The sequence below is a fragment of the Anabrus simplex genome, chromosome 4 (assembly GCF_040414725.1).
Source record: "Anabrus simplex isolate iqAnaSimp1 chromosome 4, ASM4041472v1, whole genome shotgun sequence".
NCBI lineage: Eukaryota > Metazoa > Arthropoda > Insecta > Orthoptera > Tettigoniidae > Anabrus > Anabrus simplex.
The window spans coordinates 71851030-71866714 of record NC_090268.1 but is presented as its reverse complement, the minus strand read 5'-3'; the positions used below and the strand labels follow the sequence as shown (position 1 = coordinate 71866714).

Sequence of the window (15685 nt, the reverse complement as noted above, 5' to 3'; positions counted from 1 at the left end):
AGATCAGTAGATTTTAAGTCAAAGTTTCTGGAGTTTTAATGAAAATTTCGGTAGTTTCCCGAACAATGAAATTTTATAGTGTAACAATTAAATGATGCAATAGTCATTTGAATTTATTAAGAGAAAAATATACAATTTCACTCACCCGCATTATCTGGACTCCCTATCTTCTTCGTCTTCTTCTCCTCCTTCTCTTTCTCCCCACTCTTCCTCTAGATGTAGTTATTCATCAGGCATAGAAACTGTGTGTCAGTTTTGAAGTCGTAGCAGGATGCAGATTGTGTATTCTAAATGCGGATCTGTGATTTCCCTTCGAATGATGCAGTCAAGCGTGAGTTTTGAGTTCAATAAGAGTGGAGAGATTACGTAATTCGAGCCCAAAATGAATGCGGGGAAGTGTATAACGAGTGATGTTATCGATAAAATGTCACGCAGTGAGAGGAGGAAAGAGTCGTTCGGCACCATTAATCATTATTATTTATTTTCCTTAAATTTGGATTAGAAGAAATTTTTCAGATTTTCTGGTGTGTTGCAAAAAATCAGGAGATTTTGGGAGACCTGGCAATACTGCAGTGATAATCACAATCACCACCACCACCACCTGGCGTAGCAGGGGGAGAGGTGATACTCCTACGTGGCGCGTCCCAGGTGGCGGAGAGCAGGGTCATAACCGGCTTACCGGTGGACTTGAGGGAAATAAAAATACCTCTCGCGGACCAAACACACAACCCCCTATGGGTGGGGGACGCAGACGAAAAATACACCCATGGTATCCCCTGCCTGTCGTAAGAGGCGACCAAGGGATGATCAAATTAGGACCATGAGACTACTTGTAATTAGTACCATCACGCAGGGAAGACCGTGGGTCGCTTTTATCTGCGCGTAGTACCACTATGTTAGGTACAAAATAGGTGTGTGGCTTAGGATGCATTTTACAGTACCTGTGATTTGTACCACTACATGAGCAATACCATGGGATGCGCGACACCATGGTTCTGCCTTGCCTATTCTTAGTATCCACTCTGTGAGGAACACCACGGGATAGCGCGGGTTACTGTGTTTAGTCCACTAATGTGAGGAATACCATTGGTTTGCGTTGTCTGTGAATAGCGAAACACCATAGGTCTGTGTTACATGTGCGCATTATACTACCTGTGAATAGGACCATAATGTGTAGAATACCGCGAGTCTACGCTACTTTTGATTAGTACCGCAACATGACAAATAGCATAGTTATATTTTTCTAGCGATAAGTACCATTATGAGGGGCCGATGACCTGGATTTTGGACCCGTTTCAACTACAAGCATCATCGAGTCAGTATTGTGTTTTAGAAGCAGTGCCTTGGTCAGTAATACTATTGTTTAACGCTAGTTCCTGGGAATGTGGGGCATTGTAAGTCGGATCCACTGATTGTTTTAACATATCGATGATGATGATGATGCTTGTTGTTTAAAGGGGCCTAACATCGAGGTCATCGGCTCCTAATGGTACGAAATGAAAGAACAAAAATTTCAAATTCATCCACTAACCAAAATTTAAAAAAAATGATAAATGTCATGAAGAATGAATGGATGGACATGAACCCAACAAAAAACAAAAAACAAAAACAAAAAACAAACAAACAAAATACAGCGGATCAAACTCAAACAAAGATCATAAATTATGGATTACTGACCAAGGGACCACTCAGAAAGCATAATGATGCCTGATGTCTAAAGGGGTGCAAAATCCATGTCTAAGGCCCCACAGAATGGTACATGTCGCGAGTAAAGTAGAACCATGCTATTTGTCATGTCGGGTACTAATCAAAAGTAGCGAAACTCACGGTGTTCCACGCAAGATGGTACTACTCACAAGTATTGTACTTCGTACAGGTAACGCAGACCTATGGTGTTTCTCACACAATGGCGCCACTCATAGCCAACGCAAACCAATGAGTTTCCTCACCTAGGTGTACTAGGCACGAGTGCCTGTCCCACGGGCCGTGGTGTTCCTCACATAGTGGATACTAATCAAAGGCAACACAGACCCACAGTGTCGCTCATATAGTGGTACAACCCACAGGCTACGCCCAGACCCGCGGTGTTGCTCACATGGGTACGACGCACGGGTACTGGAAACCCACAGGGGAACCACACTCTGCTGCTACTAATCACAAACCTATTGTGTACTACTCGTAAGTAAAGGCGACCCATGGTGTTCCCCGCGTGATGGTACTAATCAATAGTAGTTTCATGGTTCTAATACCAGCATCCCTTGGTCGCCGCTTGTAGTCGCCTCTTACGACAGGCCGGGGATACCGCGGGTGTGTTCTACATGTGCGTCCCCCACCCGCAGGGGTAGTGTGTTTGGTCCGCGAGAGGTATTTTATTTCCCTCAAGTCCGCCGGCAAGCCGGTTAGGACCCCCCTATCCGCCACCTGGGACGCGCCACGTGGGAATATCACATCTCCCCCTGCTACGCCAGCGTAGTAGGTTCGTGGTAACTTCATATCCATCCATTCATTCTTCGCCCTCACGTTTGCAAATTCTGGTCAGTGGAGGATTCTGGATTTTTAATTCTCATAACATTTCGTCTCATCTCGTACCATTAGAGGCCGATGACCTAGATGTCAGGCCCCTTTAAACAACAAGCACCATCATCATCATCATCATCATCAAACCATTCTCAAGACAGCCCACTACTTCCCGAATCCAGAGTTGTAGAGCCATAACCACCGTTAAGCCAAGGCCACCATGCTCGTTGCTAGTTTCTATTTAATTTGTTAAGAGGGCGTGAGAATACTTTCGATTTCTTCCTTGAAACAACAACCATAACCACCTCTTCCTCTTAATATTGAAAATGGCCAATAATCATTTTTTGTTTGTCCTTTTAAAATAATGAACACCACCCATGCCGATGACTTACACACTGATACTTGTATGTTCTAGGTTGAATGGGGTGGGAGCTAACAAGATCCACATGAACATGAAAGCGTACGGCTCCATCTCTCCAGCAGCCATCTTCAATAATGGGAATGGTTCCAAGATAAGTGCTAACCATTCCTCCTCCAAGAGCTCTCACACCGTAGAGGTCCGCGAGCCTCACCACCACGACGAGCCAGCGAAGGGCACCAAAGATGCTTGCGAGTACGAGCTTCACAAGTATGGATACGGCAAGAACAACGTGAAGCTGTTACATGTCCACAGAGAAGGTGAACTGCACACCATACGGGAGTACGAGGTGGACACGCATCTCAGGTTGCATTCCCAGAAGGACTACCTGGAGGGAGACAACAAGGATATCATCGCCACCGATACTCAGAAGAACACAGTCTATGTCCTCGCAAAGAAGTATGGGGTGGGTGTTCTGAGAACAGAGTACTCACTTAACTAAGGTTTCTTTTCTGTTTAATTGTTTTTACTTGTGCCAGGATCGTCAGTTTATTCTTTCCTATCCGACCTCCCATGATCGAAACTTATTCTCTTCTGACCACGACGATATTAGGTTTGGGAGGCCTGGGGAGTCATTAATTTTCACGCCCTTCATAGACTTTTTTAAACACATACCTTCATTTATCGAAGGCTTGGTTCTCATCCATATTCTCTCTGATTTGTATTGAGGGGTTGATTATACAGTTGTACTTCCTCTTCAAATGATAATCGCAACGCCCAGTTGGGGGGTGAGGATGGTGGAATACACCACGGTTTCCCCTGCCTTTCATGAAAGGCGACTGAAAGGGGAGCCCCAGGGGCTCACCCCCTGTGGGTGGGGGCGATAGAATAACACCCATGGTATCCCCTGCCTGTCGCAAGAGGCGACTAAAAGGGGACCCAGAGGCTCTGTACTTTGGAGCGTGGCTTGGAGACCACGGAGCCCTTAGCTGAGTCATGACATTGCTTCCACTTACTTGTGCCAGGCTCCTCACTTTCATCTATCCTATCCAACCTCCCTTGGTCAACTCTTGTTATTTTCCGACCCCGACAGTATTACGTATGGAGTCTTTCGTTTTCATACCCTTCGTGGCCCTTGTCTTCATTTTTCGAAGTGTCGGACCCCTTCCATTTTTTTATCTGATTGGTGTTATATAGAGGATGGTTGCTTAGTTGTACTTCCTCTTAAAACAATAATCACCACCACCACCCCAGAGGCTCATCGAATGGGTTGTCCGGCTCAATGGCTAAATGTTTAGAATGCTGGCGTTTGGTCCAGGGGGTCCTGCGTTCGACTCCCGGCAGAGTGCACGATTTCAACCTTAACTGGTTTATTCCGATGGCTCGAGAGCTGTGTGTGTGTGTGTGTGTGTGTGTGTTGTCTTAAGGATTAGAAATCATGCTAGATAGGGCCCCATCCTCACAGACGCGCAGGTTGCCTATAGGCATCAACTCGAAAGACCTACACCAGGCCTCTCCGGAGGCCACACACCATTAATTACCGAATGGGTTAATTGTACACTCAGTCTTAAAAATATAATGCCTTGTTTGCTATCATCATTACAAAATCATTTATACTATCTCCATTAACTAAAATTTTTTCTGGATCCTCTTGTTGTGAATGTCAGTTTATAGTCAGTTTTAATAACTAAATTTATGTATAAAAATACGGATGGAAAGACGTGTATAGTATGGGAAGCAAATATTGTCCCGTTTCCGTCTCAGGCAGTTTCCCGCATTATTTAACATTGGAAATTATTCCGTTCCAAAATTCGTTTCAGATTTTACTATTTTCCGGTATATATGATGTCCGTTTTAGGCAGGTTTTACTCTATTTGTAGAGTAGAAAAGTAAGGAAGAGCTAACATATGTTGAACATGAGCCATGAATGCAGTTCTATCTTTATCTATACGACTTCATTACCCACTTGAAGGGTACGGTCAAGAGAGAACCGAGAATTGAAGGTACGAGGAAAGCAAGAGCTGGGAGAGGTGAATGCATAGAGATGGAAAAAGTAGACTGGTGGATGCGTCCTTCTGGCTGATATACTTATTCCTTTTCTTTATCTAATTTTTAATTTAGTTATTAGTACATATGATAATTACTCAATGTAGTTGTAACTTGTGCTGTGTGAATAAAGAAACACTACTATAACATGCTTGTTATACAATAAATGACAATACGGATTGGTAGAAGGTATACTGTAACATTATATAGATGAACGGAATATTTGCAGTTGATAAAGAAAACCTAATGATGAAATCCAGCAGTGTATTTAAGAATTAGTACTTCTAAGATTATGTAGAGTTCCTAGCGTACATACCTTGTGAGTCACAGTTCTGTAGGTAATGAGAGAATAAAGCACTTACGAAATTTACTCTATCAATGTCGAGGACTTACTTATTACTAGGGCCCGGATGTTTATGCAGTAATAGGTTAGAATGCAAACTTACTGAAGCGAGTAACAAGTAGTCTATCTGCACGGCGGTAGTGTTGTGAGGTTTGCATAAACATTAGGGGTTCATGTTGAGGGTTCGGCCGTTAGAACCCCTAATGTTTATGCAAACCTCATAACATTGCCGTCGTGCAGATAGCTCTACTTGTTACTCGATTCAGTAAGTTTGCATTCTAACCTATTACTGCATAAACATCCGGGCCCTACTTATTACACTGTGAATTTTCATATATTTCAAAGTATTGTGTTTCATAGCATCTCCTGTCCTGTGTTATTGCAGGTGGAATCTCCAGAGGACTTTGCGCTTCTGGTCTGCTCCCACTTCCTGTACACTTACCGACACGTAGACGAAGTATCTGTTCATGTTGAGGAATATCCCTGGGAGCGCCTTCAGGCCGACGACAAGCCTCACAACCACGCCTTCATCTTCTCCCCCACAGCCTTCAGATATTGTACCGTCACACAAAAGAGGAATGGTACGTTAACATTTTAGAACAGAAGAAAAATTATTTAAATTGTTTCATTAATTTATTTACACTATTTACGCCCATATTGGAGAACCAAAATCAAACCTTATACAACAAAGTCTTCAAAGAATAAGTTTAGCTTTAACACTTGACAACTTTTTCCTTTCCCAAAACTTATTAATTCTGGTTGACCTTGCGGCCTGTTCTGCTGGAGATATAACATACTGCTTACGCTGCGATGTCCGGCTCCATGGCTAAATGGTTAGCGTGCTGGCCTTTGGTCACAGGGGTCCCGGGTTCGATTCCCGGCAGGGTCGGGAATTTTAACCTTAATTGGTTAATTTCGCTGGCACGGGGGCTGGGTGTATGTGTCGTCTTCATCATCATTTCATCCTCATCACGACGCGCAGGTCACCTACGGGTGTCAAATCAAAAGACCTGCATCTGGCGAGCTGAACATGTCCTCGGACACTCCCGGCACTAAAAGCCATACGCCATTTCATTTACGCTGCGATATTTTTAGTGATAGTCTTGTGTACTTGTTATTTAGAATCCGTTTCCCTTCTCTATTTTCAATTTGAATTTTAGTGATTTTCAATTCATCTAAATTCATTTCTATTTCTTTAAACCACGTGTTTTTTGTTTTACTATCCAAAAGAAATCAAAAACTTGTTTCAGGAGTCTAGTTTTTGTGTCCAAAGAATTGCAATCCACCGTTTTCGCATCGTGTCAATGATCGTCACTTTCCTTGTGAAGTACTGCATTTGGCAAAAGTACTTGCCATCAATGTGGAATTTTTTAAATTAGGGCGACATTCCGGAGATAAAAAGATATTTTTACCTAATGCATGCATTTTCACGAAAGTTTGTGGGAATGTCAGCTACATAAATGTAGGGGTTATAACGAACATCTCTTTCATATACAATTAATAGTTTTTCCAAAATAATTTTCTTTGAAATTTTTAATTCAATTTTTTCATGAAATTTAGTTAACATGTTAAATTCGTAATTAGGTAGATAATACTTTTATTAACAGCACTACGTATCGATTTTTCTCTACATAATTTATATAAGGAGATACATCGTACTAAATTTTGTGTAAATTTTACGTTCTAAAATTTTGGACTTAAAAATCCCTAATACTTGAAAAATTCTGCAATCAAAAATTCCATACGCAGGTGTCTTAATATAGCTGTGATACATATACCATACGCATTTTGTTACGTTTGGCAGAATATTATGGGAGAAAAATGGGATTTAAATATAAAATTACAATTTGCAAACTGTTGTAACCAAGGTTGAAGTTTACAAAACACAACTTTTATTGCTTCACTTTATGATATTTACACAAATAACAGAAATTTATTTTGAAGCAAAAAGGAATATTGAATCTTGAGAAAAGTCTGTCTTTATACAATATGTACAGGTTTACAGTCTTTATATACACTTCTATCTTGAAAAGATAGTCTTTGTGAATTGACACGTTGATAGTCGAAAACTATCTGGCACACTAACATGAATGTCTTTGAGAGTCCTTGTTTGTTGAAGTGCCTGAATTCCTAAAAAGCAAGTTCAATTGATTGAAGAAATTCCACCTAGCGAAACTAAGGGAGCTTGCATACATTAGGGAATGAAAATGGCTTGTAAAAGAATTATGGAACATAGGCAGCGGAAACAGGTAAGGGAGCGGTGACCAGAGGTGAAACCTCGTACTGCCAGAAATTCAGTCCACCTGGTCGAAGCACATTTTCAAGAGGAGTAGCCTCCGTGCTCGACGTAGGGTGTATTCTGGAGCTGGACACCGGGCAAGTGGGCAAGTGAGCAGGCAGGGAGCTCCTATTTATAGTACACTCGATGGTCAGGCACGCGCACTGAGGGCTGCGCGTCGAAGCTAGCAGAATGATACACAGGCGCGCGTGCAGCTGGCTGGAGGAGCGAGAAAGGGAGCGCCGGACATACAACACCCTCCCCTCCTAAATACGCCGGTACGGCGTGAAACGGCGGCGGCGCTGGCGGCGACTGCGATGCTGGGGCGGAGCTGCTGATTTCTCTGTTGTATTGTCCGGAGCTGGAACTGGGCGGAGTGGCGCTGTCTCGTCCTGAAAGGAACCCATTGTTATTAAATGATCTAAAGCGCGTTCAGCAATAGATTTATCAGGTTTAGCAATAGCATCAATAGCTGGACAGGGGCGGTAGCGCAGACGTATCTGATCTTGATGGCGGCAGATACGTTTCTCCGTAGTCTGTATCTCGTATAGACGATGACCCAAAGATCTGCAGATGACTCCAGGTATCCAGAGTGGGTTGGATTTGAATGTCCTGGTGTAGATCTTGTCGTTGAGGGAGAACTTCGTTGGTGATGTCTTATGCTGGGCCGGAAGAGGCTGTAACAGAGAAAGTAAAGTTCTGTGAGGTCGTCCATGGAGCTTCTGTGCAGGAGTGATTTTATCAGCACCGGGTAGAGTTCTATAGTTGTTTAAGAGTTGGAGCAAGGCTTGGTCTTTATTTAAGCCTGAAGAGACAGCTTTCTTCATACTTCTTTTAAATGTTTGTACGAAGCGTTCAGCTTCACCATTAGATTGAGGGTGAAAAGGTGGAGCTAGGATATGACGAATGCCATTATGTGTACAAAAGTTCTGAAAAGCAGTAGCTGTGAATTGAGGTCCGTTGTCTGAAATGAGTACTTGCGGTAAACCTTCTGTAGTAAAGATTTTCTGGAGAGCACGAATGGTAGCTTCGGTTGTAGTAGTCGAATGCATATCCACGACATATGGAAAGTTTGACAGTGAATCGATGACTATTAACCACATGGAATTGAGGAAAGGACCTGCGAAATCGATGTGAACTCGTTCCCATGGAGTAGTAGCAGGAGGCCATGAAGCAAGATCAGAAGACGGGGCGTTCTGATTCGTTTGACATTGCTCACAATGACGTATTAGCTTTTCGATGGCGGCATCAATACCGGGCCAGTAGCAGTGTTGACGGGCGAGTTGCTTTGTTCTGGAGATACCCCAATGGCTTTGGTGTAATAACTCGAGAACTTGTTTCTGTAGGCTAAGTGGGATAACCACTCGGAAGATGGTGCCTGCTTCTAGTAATACAACTCCGGCACGAGTCGTGAGACGATGCTGCATACGATGATAAGGTGCCAGGTGGGCAGGAAGTGTGCTCTGAAGAGGCCAACCGTTGCGTATGTAAGTACGTACAGTAGCAAGTGTACTGTCCTTATCCGTAGCTTTAGCTATGCAGGTAGCATCAATAGGAAAACTGGATACAGTATCTTCAAGTTCTATGTCCAACTGAAGACATGCAGATTCTTGAGAATCGAAGGCAGTATCAGGACCAACGGGTAAGCGGGAGAGGGCATCAGCATTACAATGCTGGGATGTGGCTCGATATACAATCTGATAGGAATAATCAGAAAGGAACATGGACCATCTTTGAAGCTTTCTGAGGGAATTCTCTGGGATCTTATTACCAGGATGGAATAAGTGTACGAGAGGCTTATGATCGGTAATGATCAGGAAATGGTTGCCATAGAGATATTCATTGAAACGGCGAATACCAAAGATGATGGCTAAAGCTTCTTTCTCTATCTGTGAGTATCGACGTTGATGGTCATTAAGTGTTTTTGAAGCGAAGGCGATGGGGCGTTCTTGTCCATGACGATCCTTCTGGGAGAGAACGGCACCGACACCGTAGTCTGAAGCGTCAGTAGCTAGCGTGATGATCTTGTCTGGCTGAAAATGAGTGAGTTGTATAGCTTGAATTAAGGCGTTGTTGATTGTTTTCCATGCCTGTTGGCATCGCGGAGTCCACTGAAACTTAACACCTTTTTTACGTAGAGCATTTAATGGAGCTGCCACTGTAGCGAAGCGTGGAATGAACTTATTATAATAGTTCGCTTTGCCTATGAAGGACTGAAGCTGCTTGAGGTTCTGAGGTGCTGGCATGTTTACTATCGCTGAGACATTCTGTGTACTAGGACGAATTCCATTCTTATCAAGTATATGTCCTAGGTAGTGAACTTGAGGCTGAAAGAAGGTACATTTAGCTAGATTCGCTCGTAGGCCATTGTCTTTCAATGTCTGGAGAAGGAGGCGTAGATTGGTTAGATGTTCCTGATGATCTTTTCCAGTAACAAGAATATCATCCAGGTAGTTAGCACAACCGGGAATGGAGGCGGTGAGTTGAGCCAAATAGCGCTGAAAAATAGCCGCTGAGGATGAAACACCGAATGGGAGCCGCTGGAGCTGGAGCAGTCCGAGAGGAGTGTTGAGTGTGAGAAATTTCTTAGATTCTTCGTCTAAAAGTAGCTGGAGATATGCTTCTTTAAGATCAACTCGAGAGAAGAATTGTCCACCAGAGAGACGACGGAATAAGTCTTCTGGACGTGGAATAGGAAAGATATCTGTGTCGAGTTGTGCGTTGACTGTAGATCGAAAATCGCCACAAAGTCGAACATTACCATCAGGTTTCTTGATTACCACGAGTGGAGTAGCCCATTGACTAGAAGTAACTGGTACAACAATTCCAGTTTGTATCCATCTTTCTAATTCTTTCGTGACCTGGTCTTGAAGTGCTAGGGGTACTGGACGTGCCTTGAAGAAGCGAGGCTTAGCTCCGGATTTCAGCTGTATGTGAGCTGTATAGTCTTTGGCTGTTCCGAGTTGAGAGTCGAAGACTTCAGGAAACTGCGCTAGGAGAGCGGTAACTTCAGAAGTAGGATGCAATGTAGATACGACGTTAATGTTGTCATGTATCTGGAAACCAAATAAGTGAAATAGATCCATGCCCATAATGTTTGATGCAGTGTAGTTGTTAACTACGAGAAGAGGAATGGCTTTCTGAATTCCTTTATAACTAGCCTGAAGCTTGATTTGACCTTTGATGTCAATTTTCTTCTTGTTAAATGTCACGAGCTGGATGTCAGCTGGAGAGCATGAAGGTGAACCTAAGTCGTGGTAAGTAGTCAGGTTAATAATAGAGACAGGGGATCCAGTGTCTAATTGAAAAGCGACAGAGCGATCAGAGAATGAGAGAGGAATGATGATTTTGTGAGAATCCTTTGTGGGAAGAATAAGATTGATCTGATCAACTTCCATGTCTTGGCGGGGCTGTATATGCTTTCGGCGTGCTGCAGTAGTCTTAGCAGGGCGGAGCGAACTTTGACAGACAGTCTTAATGTGTCCAAGTTTATTACATCGTTCACAAGTAGCTTTGAAAAAACGACAGTCACGACGTTCATGATGCTTGAAACAACCTCGGCAGGAAGGCAGGAGTTTCGAGGTGCTTTTAGAATTGGGCTTCCGTGTAGCATTGCGAGAGGGAACCTGACGAGAATGCTTGGTGGAGAGCGCCTTATCCGTACGGTTCACTGTAGCAGAGGACTTGCGGGCCTGAGGCGAGACCTGTGCAACTTCGTGTGGAGAAGCTATGGCTGCGGCAGTCTTGGTAGTAAGCTCATAAACCGTAGCAATACGCTGGACGTCTTCTAAAGAAGGGTTACTCTGCTTGACAGCGTCAAAACGTATTTTGTTTTCAGGAGTATGTAGAATTATCATGTCCCGAATGAGAGAATCAGTGTAGGATGAACCACAACCGTCCTTGGAGCAGATGAACTGGCAGGGTTTAGCTAGACCACGCAATTCAGTTATCCATTCAGTATGTGTCTGATGGGGTTGCTTTCTGCTCTGAAAAAATTTATAGCGAGCAGCCACTATGTGAGGAGCGTTGGCATAGTGTTCCGTGAGACGGGCCAAGAGCTGCGTGAAGGGTACCTCAGATAAGTGTTCTTCCGGACTTAATTTACGTAGTAATTCACACGTAGCATTGCCAACCGAACTAAGAAATAGTGCGCGGCGGCGTTGATCATCTGTGACAGAATGGCAGATGAAATGCTGTTGTAAACGGGCTAAATAAACTGACCATTCTTCCTTAGCCGGATCAAAAGCAGAGAACGGAGGAATAGCTGATGGCTGTGTAGAGACAGAAATGGCTTGAATAGCCTGAATTAATGCTGCCTGTTGTTGTTGCATAAACTGTTGCTGTTGCTGCTGTAAGGCTTGGAAGACCGTAGCGAGTTGTTCCGCAGTAGCCATTGCGAGATGCGTGCAAGAAAGAGTAAGGTAAGCTGTGTGTCAGAACTGGTTGGAGTGTCGGTGTTATTGAGCACGTCGCCGTAGAGTTGACAACTGGGCCTGTTGAATTGTAGTGTCGTGTGTACCTCGTTGCTATAGAGTTGGCAACTGGGGTCGAAGAATGGTAGGTAGTTGCGTTTTTTACCTCGTCGCCATAGAGTTGGCAACTGGTGTCGAAGAATTGTAGGTGGTTGCGTTTTACCTCGTCGCCATAGAGTTGTGTTGTAACCAAGGTTGAAGTTTACAAAACACAACTTTTATTGCTTCACTTTATGATATTTACACAAATAACAGAAATTTATTTTGAAGCAAAAAGGAATATGGAATCTTGAGAAAAGTCTGTCTTTATACAATATGTACAGGTTTACAGTCTTTATATACACTTCTATCTTGAAAAGATAGTCTTTGTGAATTGACACGTTGATAGTCGAAAACTATCTGGCACACTAACATGAATGTCTTTGAGAGTCCTTGTTTGTTGAAGTGCCTGAATTCCTAAAAAGCAAGTTCAATTGATTGAAGAAATTCCACCTAGCGAAACTAAGGGAGCTTGCATACATTAGGGAATGAAAATGGCTTGTAAAAGAATTATGGAACATAGGCAGCGGAAACAGGTAAGGGAGCGGTGACCAGAGGTGAAACCTCGTACTGCCAGAAATTCAGTCCACCTGGTCGAAGCACATTTTCAAGAGGAGTAGCCTCCGTGCTCGACGTAGGGTGTATTCTGGAGCTGGACACCGGGCAAGTGGGCAAGTGAGCAGGCAGGGAGCTCCTATTTATAGTACACTCGATGGTCAGGCACGCGCACTGAGGGCTGCGCGTCGAAGCTAGCAGAATGATACACAGGCGCGCGTGCAGCTGGCTGGAGGAGCGAGAAAGGGAGCGCCGGACATACAACACAAACAAAGCATTATTACAGTGTCAAATTGTTTGAATTCAGCGGAATAACTTCGTGACAAGAAAAAAAAATCAATCCTTTCAATTACAGTCATGAAAGAATTTCATCAAAGTGATCAAAATAGGGAAGTTATCTCCGGAGTGTCGCCTTAATAATTGCCCGAAGAATTCTTCTAATGTCCGAAGAATTCTTTTATCAACTTTCTGCAGTTTGCCTGTTGTTGATTGAGTATTCAGTTTAAATAATGTTTCAGTTGCACATGTCGCTTCTGGCTTAACGACGAAGTAATAATGTCGAAATTTAGAATTGATCGAAAGAGACCGTTGTTTGTAACTCGGTCAGGTAATTTGTCGTGCTCGTCTCAATTTTTGAGTTCTAATATCTATGGATGCTTTTTCGTTAGCATTCCAAGTTACAATATAATTAATTAATTAAAAGAATTTTAAATGTATTTTCACGTACGGTGTTAGATATGCCATCAGCACAACCATGGTAAAACACCATGAGATCTCTAAAGTTAATCTATTGGCACCTCAATAAATTATTGTCCGACTCCGTGGGTAGTTGGTAAGCATTCTAGCCTTTCATTCAGTGGTCTTGGGTCGACCTCTTGTGGGTGTGGGCGGTGGAATACATCGACGGTATCTCCTGCCTGTCCTAAAGGGTGACCAGGAGCTTTGAACTTGGCGATCACGGTTACCCTAGCTGAGTCTGGCATTGCCTCCACTTACTTGACGTAAGTGTGGGGGCTTGCATGCTTGTTGATCCAGAGGGCTGTGTCACCTCAGGGTTACCCATGCTGGACTGGCCTCGGTGTAGGGCCAGACTAACAAGGTGTCCCCCGAGTTGTCTGAGAGTTGTCTGTGCTCTTTGTTCTTAATTACTAGTTCTACCCTTCTATTCTCACCTTCTTAAATTTCATTTAGCCGGCCTCTCTGGCTCGAGTATTCCCCTGTGGGTGGGGCGGTAGAATAGCACCCATGGTATCCCCTGCATGTCGTAAGAGGCGACTAAAAACGGGCCCAAGGGCTCTCAATTTGGGAGCGTGGGTTAGCGACCTCGAGGCCTTAGCTGAGTCCTGGCATTGCTTCCACTTACTTGTGCCAGGCTCCTCACTTTCATCTATCCTATCCTCTTGTTCTTTTATGACCTCGAAGGTATTAGGTTTTGAATCCTAGGGAGTCTTTCATTTTCACGCCATTCGTGGCACTTGTCTTCCTTTTGCCGATACCTTCATTTTTGAAGTGTCGGATCCCTTCCATTTTCCGCCTGATTTGTGTTAATAGAGGATGGTGGCCCAGTTGTTCTTCCTCTTAAAACTATAATAACCACCACCACCACCACCGTACCGCAAGTATACTTCGTCTGAAAGCGAATGACTAGCAACGTTCAGGTTTGGATAAGGCACTGGTTTTGCGTTGTATAATGTTCTTAATTATTGTTGCTCATTTAGTGATTGGTCGTCAAGCTCATGCTTTTGTGTGTCTGCATAAATCGTATGCTGTATGGAGTAGCCGGTGCAACAGTACAGATTCTGATTTAGGATTAAAATGATTGCCAGTGGTCTGTTCGAACACTCACAGACTCAGAAAACGTCTGGAAAGATTCACGCTCGGGAGAAGAACATAATGCGATGGTGGCTCTAGATCAGATCAGAAGGTGTTCATGTCTGTAGTATTCAGAAACAACCAATTAAATTAGGATATTAACTGGTTGAAATTTGACTTTGTATAATTGGGTAAAAACATTTTGGTAATTTAAACAAGGAGCAATTAAGTGACGCATGGGACTTCCCTTTCTCTTTAGCCGACACCCTCCTTCTTGAACCGGGGGGTTATTGTTAAAAGGGTCCAATAATCTCTTGGTTTTGGCCTTAAAATTCATCATCACGGATTTCATCAAACCACGTCCAGTGTCTACGTTATAATATAGTTATGAGAAATGATGGAAGATTTAGTCGTGGTAATATCACAGTATAATAATTTCGTGTGGCTATTTCTAGCCCAGTATAGCCCTTGTAAGGTAAACCCTCCGACGAGGGTGGGCGGTATCTGCCATGTGTAGATAACTGCGTGTTGTTGTGGTGGAGGATAGTGTTATGTGTGGTGTGCGAGTTGCAGGGATGTTGGGGACAGCACAAGCACCCAGCCTCCGAGCCAGTGGAATTATCCAATGAAGGTTAAAATCCCCGACCCGGCCGGGAATCGAATCCGAGACCCTCCGAACTGAAGGCCAGTACGCTGACCATTCAGAAAATGCGTCGGACAACATCACAGTAAAACTACTGAATTTTTGTTCTTCGTACTTCGGTTTCACTAATGTAGGCCTACTTACATCTACGGACTTCTAATATGTTAATCACAACATTGTAAGGGAGGTTCGTAACATAATACAACAATAGTTATATATTCGTTTGAAGTCCCTTATAATTTCGTACATGATTTCCTTTACTGTGCAAGGCATTTATTATCTTCGTTCACATTTACCATTTAACTTTGTTATTTTTATCCTGGTAAAGTTATAGAATTTGCTGTAATTCTAAGTATTTACATGAACAATTATATTTACGTTCACATAGATAATTTAATATTGATAACTGAAGATTATTTTTCTTCCTGAAGTTTATAACGTACATTAAAATTGGTCATGAGTATACCTCGGATTTGTAGGTGGTAATAGGTTAGAATGCAAAGTAATTTGGTTTGTAGGAAGTGTCATGCAATCCGTTGTACCACATTGTAGGAAGAGTAGCATAAATTCAAGGAGTTCTATAGGCTGAACCCCTAATATCTATGCACATCTCATAGCATAA

General features: G+C 43.2%; 1 protein-coding gene across 3 annotated transcripts in view; it reads left to right on the top strand.

The window, feature by feature from the left end:
• The window catches only part of Uro (Urate oxidase), a 124188-nt gene that overhangs the window by 97982 nt on the left and 10521 nt on the right, over positions 1-15685 (top strand). For all 3 annotated transcript variants that reach the window (XM_067145099.2, XM_067145100.2, XM_067145101.2), the window contains 2 exons: positions 2933-3341; positions 5650-5845. In XM_067145099.2, the coding sequence (XP_067001200.2) occupies positions 2933-3341; positions 5650-5845 (605 nt within the window). The remainder of the gene's footprint in view (positions 1-2932; positions 3342-5649; positions 5846-15685) is intronic.